The sequence below is a fragment of the Phaenicophaeus curvirostris genome, chromosome 13, assembly GCF_032191515.1.
Source record: "Phaenicophaeus curvirostris isolate KB17595 chromosome 13, BPBGC_Pcur_1.0, whole genome shotgun sequence".
In the NCBI taxonomy this organism is placed as follows: domain Eukaryota; kingdom Metazoa; phylum Chordata; class Aves; order Cuculiformes; family Cuculidae; genus Phaenicophaeus; species Phaenicophaeus curvirostris.
In genome coordinates, this window is record NC_091404.1 from 10,126,451 (window position 1) to 10,138,803 (window position 12,353).

At 35.1% G+C, this 12,353-nt stretch overlaps 1 protein-coding gene across 4 annotated transcripts in view; it reads right to left on the reverse strand.

The window, feature by feature from the left end:
* Positions 1 to 4,431: 4,431 nt before the first annotated feature.
* The window catches only part of FMR1 (fragile X messenger ribonucleoprotein 1), a 28,790-nt gene continuing 20,868 nt past the window's right edge, over positions 4,432 to 12,353 (reverse strand). Inside the window, exons 11-15 of one of the 4 annotated variants that reach the window (XM_069868074.1) lie at positions 11,341 to 11,427; positions 9,388 to 9,583; positions 8,140 to 8,283; positions 6,716 to 6,798; positions 4,432 to 4,989 (exon numbers count right to left, since the gene is read on the reverse strand). In XM_069868074.1, coding sequence (XP_069724175.1) covers positions 4,828 to 4,989; positions 6,716 to 6,798; positions 8,140 to 8,283; positions 9,388 to 9,583; positions 11,341 to 11,427 — 672 coding nt within the window. In that variant the 3' untranslated portion in view covers positions 4,432 to 4,827. Of the gene's footprint in view, positions 4,990 to 6,715; positions 6,799 to 8,139; positions 8,320 to 9,387; positions 9,584 to 11,340; positions 11,428 to 12,353 lie in introns of all 4 variants that reach the window. The other 3 variants (XM_069868075.1, XM_069868073.1, XM_069868077.1) reach the window with 3 other exon arrangements.

Sequence of the window (12,353 nt, forward strand, 5' to 3'; positions counted from 1 at the left end):
TTAATTAGGTAAAAGGACCATCCTGTTCACCAAATATCTGCACAATTGAAACTGAAGTACAGTTTGACACACATCTTTCTTGGACATTTCTATTCCTTTTATTAGGGAAAGGCTCTTGGAATAGATTAGAAACAGTGTTGTAAAAAAATATAGAAACCTAAAGTAAACGCAGATGTTCCCAAACCCAGCAGTTCTCCAAACAGCAGAGCTGCCTGGAGCAGTTTATGTTTTAGAACAAACATATGCTACAGCCGCCATCTGAACAGATAAGTGATCTTGAAAAGTTATACTCATATGCTAATGTTGTGGGTTTTTTTTCATTTCAGTTTAGTAATGAGTTTGAAGAGTGACTCTTTTTAATCTAATTTGTATGCAGCATTAGCTTGCTAATATAAGCAACAATATACAATATCCTCAATTTCACTGTTTCTTTCTACACGGAGACCCAGATACAGCCACCCTCAGCAGTATCAATGAGGAGACACTTAGAAATGTCTAATAAAGGAACAAACATTCTTCATTTTCTGAAGCACAGGATTTCGTATGCCATCAAGATTTTCCACAGCTGGAACATTACATCTAGTGTCATGCAAAAATATGGGACTTTTCAGATTGCTGAGAATCTGAGCAAGTTGCCCCCACATTTTATGTTGACCACTCAACTGATTTTCTTTTTATTAAGTTTAGGACAGTTGACTAACATTAACTGTAGTCTATATTTAAGGCTCAACCTGATTTCACTAGTCAAAAAGCACATAAAATCCCCCAAACCACTCCAAACAATGCTTTGTTATATCATTTCTGCAACAGCTGAGTTCCTAGTAATTTATACAGACTACATCTATGGGATATTTGGGGTTTTTTTGCTTTAACTGATTTTATGGGAATTCCATTTCTTATGTTCAGTGCAAAAATGTAAGAAAAAGTCTTGTCCTACTGAACCCTCAGCAGAAACACAAAACAATAATGTAGGCTAATATAAAAGAGTAACAATCAACTTCCATTCAGCACTCAAAGCACATAAAATTATAACTTTGAAGACTATTTTAAAGAAATTTTTAAACCGTAAAAAAGTATTAGTTGCAACTAATTAATATTTGGGGTTTAGTAACCATTATTTATCTCCATTCTGAATTGCTCAAGATAGATGATCTTCATAACCACGAAAGCAGAAGTGACAGATGTGGGATAAATCTAAAAAAATTGTCAGGAGTAGGGGAAGAAAAAAAAAAAAAAAAGATTCATCTCCTGAGGCAGGTAAAAAGTCCATGGGCTGCTGTGACAGGTTCATGCTGCTGAAGAATAAAGAAGTGGTGTAGAAAATCTAACCCTTTCAATGGTGAAAAGAGCATAAAAATGGGATGTGGAAGCTATGCTGCACTTAAGCCTAGTGAAACTCTGGGAAGGAGAACCTTGCAGATCAATCTGGAATCTATTCAGAACACTTAACTCAGAAGAACCAGCCTCACTTTTCATAACATACATGAAGCTGTCTTACACAGTTAAGGTCTTACAAGTTCTTCTAGTCACCCTGATTTTCATGCATATGAACACAGCTGGAAAAATCTGACTAGTGTCTTTTAAGAATGAAGACCTGAGTAATGTTAAAGTCAAGCGGACAACAAACAAGTTGATTACACTCTAAATCAAGCTAAGCCCTGTAACTTTTTAAAAGGTTCCTTAATGTAGCCATGAGAACCAATATCAACAACTCTGCCAAACCCCTTGGTACAAGTATTCCACTACGATTCTTACTGTTTCCAGAAACAGACAAAATCTTTAACAATACACAGGGTGAAAATAGGGACGCATCTTTCCTCTTGCAGATTAATATAAAATGCCCCTTACCAGAACCATACAGCAGGGTTCCTGAAGTGGCTGCAGAATACTCACAGGAAGCTAAATGATCTATTCCCTTTCAACATCGAGTACTGAATGGTTTTGCAGAGAAACATCTGGCAGTTCAGGAAATAACCTATCTTTCACAGTAAACATTCCTACAAAAAAATGCAAAGTCTACACTCAGCATCACACTCACAGTACACAATTTCACTTCTGGCTTGTTGAAAGCAAGCATGGTATGCATGATTTGATATTAGAGACACAAAGGGCTGAAAAAGCTCAACTATTAGTAATTTAAATAACTTCTGTAGTCAGGAAACAAACCCTATTTGCTGCTTCATCTTCGATGCTTATAAAGAGGAGGTAAGCTTTATCTGTTTCAAAAAAGCTGTATATACTTTCCTTGACAAAAGTTTTCAGAATTGGTATAAAACGTCAGCTTCCCACCATCATTAGCAAAAATGCATTTAGTAAAGAAAGGAAAAACAAACTTTCTGTTTTCATAAGCATAAGTTAATTCACAGGCTTTGAGCTAAGCTCTATTGAACTTAGGCTTCAGCGTCATTCACAAATACCTCTCACTCTTTTAAAGAACTTTATTTTAAAAATAATTTTAATTCATTAGACCATACTTTATAAGTTACCAGTAGGACAGACCTGAACTCAAGCATCCGACATTTCTTGCACTTTCACGTTTCGTAACAACATGACTTTTCAAAATAAAATTGTACATTTAGATTCACAGTTTAATTTGTTGAAATTTAATAACATTTAAATAACACTGGAGTTTGAATTGAAAGGGATACATGTCAAGCACACAAATACTGGAGAAAGTCATAATCCCAAAATGCACTTGAAAAATGGAATGCAGCTAATTAGTCAGACTGTAGTTTAGTCATTTCACTTTTAACCTAGTTAGCACCTTAGTGAACTCAACCACTGAATGTGAGATATATAGTGCATGTAGTGTGACAACTCAACAGGTACCGTACCATTTCATAGTTGGATTGTGTTCTCTTGAGCATTATGTGCCATATTTTTGAAAACTTAATATTTTAGGAGTCTACTACTAAAATGCGTAAATAAACAACGGCTACATTTAGTCTAAACAAAAAAATACTTTCTATCTACTTGGAGATTTTAAAAAGCAATCATTTATAAGGATTGCGTCAACATCAGTTAGCAGAGGAAGATCAAACTTTATTGAAACTGCTTGCATACAAAATATATTGCACTATAACCAAACAAATGTCAACATAAAATCCAATCTGTTGTAGCTAATATGTACAGAGAATATTGCCCAAGAGCAGTTACATTACAAGGTCAGTCTACCTTGGTTAATTATCTACAGTATTTTAAACCAAACAGCTTACAGATGATGTGTGCAAGGTACCAAATTCTGTTTTCAAATACTATACATTCCCAAAATAAATAACTAGAAATTAACACTAATGTTTGGCAATACTTTTTAAGACATTTTTATATTTGTTAAATCATGTGCAGTTCGTTGCCATTTTTAGTATGCTCACCTGTATGCAAGGGAAAAAAAAAAAAAGAATGAAAAAAGCAAAGAAACAAAACTCACAAAATACATCAGAGGCAAGGTCAAGTTTGTACAATTCTGTACATAAATAGTGGCTCTCCTTCTGGAGTAATCCAAAGAAAAATGGATTAAAATGAAGGTCCTTATACAGTTTTGCCCAGCAAGTTTAATGTGCAATCAGAAATAAAAGAAAGCACAGCTTCTTCCACTACTTCCCACACTTCCCTGGTGTACGACTGTACTTCGGATCAAATTCTGTGACACCTTCAAACTGGCTGGTAATTCAGAACTTGTACCTTGAAATATGATGAATTTTTGTTCTACATCCAGTATCTCCAACTACTACATCTGTATTTTCCAGGGCATCACTCATGATTTTGTTCCTACCTCTCCTGAGATAGTCCCTGAATTAAAACAAGCAATTCAAAATATTTTGGGAGGATGAAAAATATCAGCGCTTTGAACTGGTCATCTGGCCAAATAGCAGGCACACATTACTAGTTTGTGAACACATTACACTTGTTCCCTCAGTAACAATGAGTTTTTTAGTTTTCCACAACGGAAAGGTTTTTTTTTTTTTTCAATTTTTTTTTTTAAAAAAAGCTTCTGTACTGCCTACAAAGAAAAAAATTACACCCCCTTTTTCAATAACACTATTTGCCAAATCTTCAGTGCAAAATAATTATCCTATTCTTATAACTGCCTAACTCAATGTTTATGTAAGGAAAAAATTATGGAAAGCATGCACTTGTCTATAAAGTACTAATGTCTGACAAGGATTGCTACATATATTTTACATTTAGTGTTACCAACTCATCTTCCCTGATTTCTGCATCCAAATATAATATTCCTACCTGCCAAGATATAAAAAAGGCACAGATCATACAACTTTTTTTGCTAATGAAAATGACAATTGTTACATCACACGTATTTCAGAGTCCACTAAAATATTGAAAAAGGTGGACCAGAATGTGAACTGACACAGGACATAAAACGACATAGCATTTCATGAAGAACTTGTAAGTTAGATTGAAAACAGAAGCCAATTTGATTACTGCAAACACTATTTATTCTGAAAATTGAAATTGAGCAGTGAATTTGACCCGATGTGTTAAAATGGTACAACTGAACAGAAAGTTTACCAATGCACAGCTCAGTATTTTTAAAACAAACAAAAAAGTATCTTCCATTGTTTGAACTGTAATATGTACTTGAAAGCGTTTTTCTGAAATTCAGATATTTTAATGCAAATATTTGAATAACTTCTTATTCTGAAAACAACTGCATACTGTTGATGTTAAAAAAGGCTAACAGAGAACATATGTTCATTTCATGCCCTGCGCCATCTTGCCTACTATTTGTCTTTGGCCTAACAAGTTTCTCTAACATGGAAAAGGAATTACTGAAACAGTAGAGGAAATGTGACTTCAGATTTATGCAGTTTAGGGTACTCCATTCACGAGAGGCTGTTGACCATCTGCGCTGTCCGCTTTCTCTTTCTTCTGATTACGTTCTTTACCCGTGCGCAGCCGGCTACCTTCATTGGAGGTATTCTGTAATGTTTTAGTGTGGACACTCCTTTCATTATTGCAGTCAATTCTGATCTGGAACAATTCAGAGTTATATAAAGAATTCTCGTCCTTTCATCCACCCCTTAGGCATTCACTACCTTCGTAGCCTGGGAGGAGCACTACTTAACAAATAGTCAGTAGACACAAGTAGTACCTCACCCTTATGGCTTTGTAAAATGTATCCAGCTAAAATGGAGAGTGAATTCTCTGTTCAGAAATGCCACATACTTGTGACTTAAAAAAAACCCAGAAATAAAAAAACCTTCCATTAACCTAGACTGGGAAACTAAATCTTTTTTCTAGTGTGTTTTTGCAAGACAAATTTGAACTAATAGCAGACGGAACTTTGAAATATCAATTCACTTTCAATAATTTAACTACCTACTTTTTGTACACAACTATTTTTTTAAAAAAAAATTAACACAGAAAACTTGAAATGACACTATTATTCAAAAAAATCTCAGCCACCTTTTGAATCTGGAAATAAGTTTCATTTAATCTAGCAAAAAAGAATTCTGCAGCCCTTAAGCAGTCTTAAAAATTTAAAAAAAGCATTTTGAAAGTTAATTTTTATGCTTGTACAGTTATTCCCTGAAACGTTAAAAAGTTTTTACAACTCAATCAGTGATGTTTCAATGATGCTCAAGTACTTATTTTCCTACAGAATACAATCTCAGCAACAGAAAATGGCTTGACTTGTTAAGTGCTTTAAGCTTTTTTTTCAGCACCACAACTCTCCTGTCTCTTCACTGTCTATTTCAAACTTTGTAAGTTAATTGCTGTTTAACTAGAAAAGTTGTGGTGCCATAATTTTTTTTTTTTGGCATGTTAATTGTCTGCATTTCAGATGCATATTCAGGTACTGCACCTTCAAGTTCAGCATTCCCACTTGGAAAATTAAGCATTTGATCACTTCTTCCACTTTTCCATCCCTCCTTTCTTAGACAGGCATTCTAAAACCAAACCAAGAGCCATCTCAATCTCCCACTGGAACACCACAGAGAAGGTGGCAGCTTGCAGCTGTTCATTATTTCTTCCTCCCAACTTAACTCATGCTATGCAGTAAGAGATGGTAGAAAGCCTGCATGTTATAACTTGAATCAAGAAGAGTTACCATTTGGGGAACTTGCCATATAATATATAAAATATCAGCCTGAATAATTCCACACAATAAAATCTATTTGAAAAATTTGTAGCAATATCTTTAGGAAAGGCTATAAAATATTTAAGGTTATAAATTATTTCAATATATTACTTGAACAACTTCTTGATCTGCATTCTTAACTTACTTTATAGATTGCACAGCCTTCAAATGCATTTCATTTAGTAGTAAAGGTAGTTTCCAAAGTTTAATCTTTCTTACTCTGAAGATTTTGTCTACAACATACTCTTTATATATAAAGGATTCTCCTCCCTCAGGTAGACAGGCAGCAATATACAACAGCAACACACAAAAGCTAAAACCAAAAAGCTAGTATGAACAAAGACTGAAATCAAGCTCGTTAGTAAAATCTTAGGGCTCGCAATCAGATTTCTATCCAAAGGGACAGCTAAGTTGTTATGAAGCTGCATCTTTACACAATACAATATACTGAGATTCCTGTGTATTGCTACAAAATGACACAGAACTCTTGTGTATCTGATGAGGGAATAAGGAAAAACGAGATTACTATGTCACCCGTGGCTTTGAAGATACTAATATCAATATACGACTTACACAATTTTAAACAGTGCAAAGTTCCAATAAGAGAAAAATTACCTCAAGAGATCCATCTGCTGTTCTCCCTTTCGCATCTCTTGAGTTACGCTGACGGTTATCTGTTCGTGACTGTTCATCGTTTCCTGCAAGATTTAATCAACTAAGTCCATTGACAGGATATATGATGTTCTTTTACTTAAAATTTATGAAAACATAATAGTGAATTACTTCAAAATCTTCATGCTAAAGAACATAAAATATTCTTAACATATAACAGCAGTTCTTAAAACATAGGCAAATAATCACTAAAGACAGTGTTCTCAGGTGTTAATCAAAGTAGACAAAATCAATGTTTAAAATCACCATTTAAAAAAGAGACTGTCTACTGACTGAAGAAAACACCTCTTACAATGATTAACTATAGGAGAGAAGAGCACATTCAACTTAAAAGATTTAAAATGTTCAGAGTTTTCTAATGGCTTAGGAACTTTCTAGATTCTGCATTACCTTTCTTCAAAAAATCCTAAAAAAACCCCAAATTTTGAAAAAAAAACATTTCAAGAAATAAGCAGAGTTGTAAACAAAAATTGTAAGCAAATAAATATAATGAAATATCATTTTAAAGCATACATATTTAACTTATATTTAAGTTCTCCCATCTTACTTTTGCCTGGAACTTTCCACTGAGCACAAATTACAATCTATATATAATCATTGCTGCACAAAATTCAGATAGAAGATGGTAAGACTATGGAGAGTTGAATGTGTAAAACTATAAATGACTATAAAATATTTTTCTACATCCATTGACAAACTAGAATTTGATTCCTTCACCTCCATATGCGATGGTACAGCCCAAACCTGAGTCAAGATGTAGACTATTATGTGAATTCATCTATATAGAGAAGAGAGGCTTTGTGCAATCTGTGAAGTGACACTGGAATGCAACGCCTCCCCAGCAATTCTGCAGATGACATCAAACCACGGGAAGTAGTTTGATACACTCAAGGTCAGGGATGCTAATCACAAGGAACTCAAGAAACAATGAATGGGCTGACAGAAAACTCACTATCTTAAAAGATGAACTCCAAGTCCCACAGCTTCAACAGGATAACCTCATGTAAACAGCATGAGCTATGGACTAACTGTGTATGCAGCAGGTCCCCACAGAAGAGGATGTCCTGGTGGACAAAAGCTTAAGACACGAGCATACTCTTGCAGCAAGGACAGCTGCCCAACTAATTGGTTGTGCTAGTATGAGTGTAGACAGCAGGTAAAAGAAGGGATTATTCCCCTCTGCTTAACATTCAACACATCTAAAATAACACATTCCATTTAAGAGACTGAAAGTGGAGAGAATTCAGGAAAGGGATACCAGGATGACTAGGAGACTAGAGCAGATGACAAAATGAAAGGCTGACAGAAGTGAGTTTGGTTGAGGATTCCAACACTTACCTCTTTTACAAAATTAAGTCTACATTTACCTTTGAATCCTCCGCGACCCCTTCCTCCTTGTCCTCTTGCGCCACCCCCACGTCTTCTCCCATCTCCTCTACGAAGGTAATTGTCTCGCTCCTCTTCTGCTGGGGCTGCTGACCAGTCACTAAGTTCATCTCTGTGATCAGATTCTGTTTCAGAAGCATTTGATGCTTCAGAATTAGTTCCTATCAAGAGGATAAAAAAAAAATTCCAAACATGCCAGTATAGCTTAGCATGAAAACACTAGAGTAGAATTAAAAAAAAAATAATTAAAAAAAATTCTTCTTTTTTTAAAAAAGAAACAGGTCTGGGATTTTTTGCCTCCCAACCTCTATAACATATATAGTACAGAAATGTGTATAACACACATGACTCTTCAAAAAGTCAAGACAGACTTAAAAGTTAGAAGAGTATTTAAGCTTAAATAATTGTGTGCCATAAATTTATAGATACTTGGTGTTATCAGTCTATCAACACATTATTGAATCTACTATGCAAATGTAATAAGTCTAGTAAAACGTTTTAAGTCTGATAGACATTCTTTCCTATTCCTAAAACTGAAAGTTGTGTCTCCCTCATCACTGCAACTCCTCTAAGAGAAGAAAAATAATTCCATTATGGAACACACAATGCAACAGCAGAGAACAAAGTCAGAATGCTAGAAATATATCAAATAATAAGAAAAAAAAATTGGCCATTACAATTTTTCCAGTTAACATCACTTTCAAAGATTAGAGCTGGTTCTTCACCCGGTTCTGCCCCTCAAGCCCCGTTATTAGCTCAAATCATCTAAAAATAGTAGAAGTGGTTCAGCACAAAACCATCAATTTTGTATTACGTAGAACATAAGCCAAGACTGTCTTATCAAGTTCATAATATAGGCCTTTCTGTCAGGCCAAACACCATCTGAACTATGTTACAGATACTGAAGCAAAAGACTGCTCTGAAGAAGCACAGTCCTAAAAACTATTAATGAATTAAGGTTTTAAAGAGGAACAGTACATTTTGGCAACGATGCTTTTCTAGTAAAAACACAGAAACTCAATTTAGTATGAGTTTAGATTACATATAAGCACTATATTTTACTTCAGAATATTTTCTACAGCATCAAGCTCTCTATAATCCACAAACATTAATGCTCAATATTAACTGAATTTCTGTTTTAACAGCTCTGTTTCCCAGTCCAGTCTTTTTAAAGAAATTAGAAGACCAACAGGCCACTCTGAAAACTAAGTGTGCTTCTAGTTACTTACCTGAAGCATAGCCTGGACCGCGTCTGCTATGCCCTCTGTTTCTGTAAGGTCGACTACCGCGTCCCAGTCCTGGACCATCATCAGTCATGTACCCTTTTTCCTTATCTGTACGATTTGGTGGTGGCCTAGAAGTAGCTCCAATCTGTCGAAGCTGCTCATCAATTTGCAACCTTTCCAAACGCAGCTGGTCCACTTCCTACACAAACACAAGCATAGCGAGTCATGTGCAGCCACTATTTAATCATCTGAATATACAGAGATGCAATTCTCAGAAAAAGCCCTTAACCACTGTGACCAATAATCTATTCAATTCTTAAATATTAACTTACCTTTGAGAATAATTTGTTTACCAGAACAACTTTCAAATGTTCAAATTTGTTTGTTACCAATACAATTCTTCCTGTGGTATAGCTGGCAAGTTTTGGTTTGTTTAAAATAGATGCATCAAGAAAGAGCACTCAGATCAACTGCTTTCAGGAGATGCAATTCACTATACTTCAGGATTAAATTTCCTTTTTATATTTGAATTTTGCCTTGTTCATCCATGCAGGTCTCCTTTTACTTTGGTGTGACTGCCTGCATATCAAGACGGACTACTCTAGAACCTGGAACTTTAAATACCAGCTAGCCCTCTTAGACCTGTCTTTCCAGGAGTACATCCCACGTGATTCTTCCAAGCACATCTCTGAACAGGCCAAAGTCTATTCCCCTTAAGTCTCTTGCTGTTATCCTAGTATTAATTTTTCTCCTTCCTTCAAGATAAGACTCTAGCCTCTAGCGTTCATACAAACTGACTAACACTGCTGTATGTGCCCTTCTGTTTAGAAAGTTTAGAAGCAGCAGCACTAAGAGGAAGGTGACCCTAACTGACAATGAACTGAAGAATCTAAAAAACAATTGCTGCGATGTTAAGCACTTTCCACCCACATGTCAGTACAGACTTAAGTACCAACTTACATGCAAGTATTCATTTTAGGCAAATAAGTTAAACCAGAAATACCATACAAAATAATAGTGAGCATACAAGAAAGGGAATGGTTTGGGTTGGAAGCTTGATTATTTACTACTTGATTTTAGGTGTTCCTTCTCTGCCTCTGCTACCTGATAGCTACAGAGCAGCCATAACTCTGTTCCAAAATACTGATAAATCCAAGTGCTCCACAAGCAGGATTAAAAGGTACAGTTACTGACCAGGTAAAGTAAGGGAACCAAAGTTGTTTCTTTCTCTAACTCCTCTGATACCTGTACTGAGTTCTATTAGCTATGTATAGGAACATTGGTATTCTAGAAGATTCAATGATAACCACTGCAAAGACTGGACATGAATCAAATTATGAATGGTCTGGAGATTTCAAAAGAGACCCAAGAATATATTTAATTAAGTGAACTCAAAGCAGTCTCTACTGTTATCTTTTGGCCCTGCTATCAGACACTGACCACTTGACCATAATAACTATAAGCAAAAGTGACTATGAGCTATAACATAGGATATATTTTTCTCCCAATACAAAAGCAACAAGCACTGCAGACTAATGGAGAAATTGAGGAGTCAAGAAGCAAACACAACTGAATTACCTACAAAACATCAAGTATGAAATACCAATTAACTGCAGAAAAAGAAGTGTAGGATTTTAGAATGACAAGATAACTGCACAGAACACCACTGGCTCTGCATAAGGGACTGGCCATTCTCTGTATACAAAGTTGTCAGCATTTTTGAGATGGATTTTATTTGTTATTCCTTTTTACTTTACATTCTGAAAAAACTGCTTTTCCCCTCATCCTTCAGAAAAACATTTCTTTTAATAAAAAAATAGCTTTTACAAGAAGGCTTTTTAGACCAAAAACCTGTTATAACACCAATTTTTCCAACAGACTTTGATGCCTGAACAGATTTTAAGCATCATAGTGTTGATAGAAAAAAATTCAATAAATAAGCATCATTTTCCTCACCTTTAAGTAATTAAGATGATAATCCAGAAGAACAGTTGCATTAGTGATACTATCCTTTGTTCCCACAAACACAAATGGTACCTTGCCCTGAAACACAACAGTAGTCCTATGGTTACTGATTAGGCATCAAAAACTTGAAAACAATTTTTACAACATGTATAAATATAAATCAAAAAATAAATAAGGCTACAGTATATTTAAATTTTTATGTTGACTAGATCATGCAGACTAATTCCCTCTACACAAAGAGCTTTTGATTTAGTAAAAAAAAATTAGACTGAATATATCACAATGTCAACATTTACTTCCCCAAGCAAGTAAAAGTCAATTCAAACAACTTCAGGTTTCCTCCTTTCAGAACTGATACCTCCTTTCAAAATTGCTACATCCTTTGATGATCACATCTGTACTCTCACATCAGGTTCTTTTAGACTACACATCCAAAAAGAAACCTTTGATATTTTAAAAAAGTAAAATAACACTGTGGCATAAAACAAAACTCAATCCTTAAGAATATAATTTTGTAAAAGGCAAACAAACATTTTCAAAAATTAGCACTTGAGCTAATGATTGCTAACTTACCTTTCTTGTACCTTTCAAGCATTGTGTTTAAGCAATTCAGCAAATACTTAAAAAATGTAAGGGTGGAAATTCTAATGCCTTGGAGATAAAACATTTAAAGACTAACTTAGGCAGCCAAATCAGGCTAAGAAATGTACCTAAACAGCCCCCTCTTAATGATGAAACCAACTAAACTCTAGCAGATATGAGGATAATTTCCATACCAAAACTCCTATGCAGCATTTAAAAGGTGTGATTGCAGCCCACACAGACAAAAGAATTAGCTTTATACTACCCAAGTCTTGTACCAGCTGCAGCCTGACCATGGCAGTATAAGCTTCCCTGGGGACTGCAGAAGTCAACCTGGAAGTCTCAAACACTCAACTACTGAAACCTATGGGTCTGCAGACCCAGAACTTGGCTACACCTACTGAATTAATTCAAATTTTGTT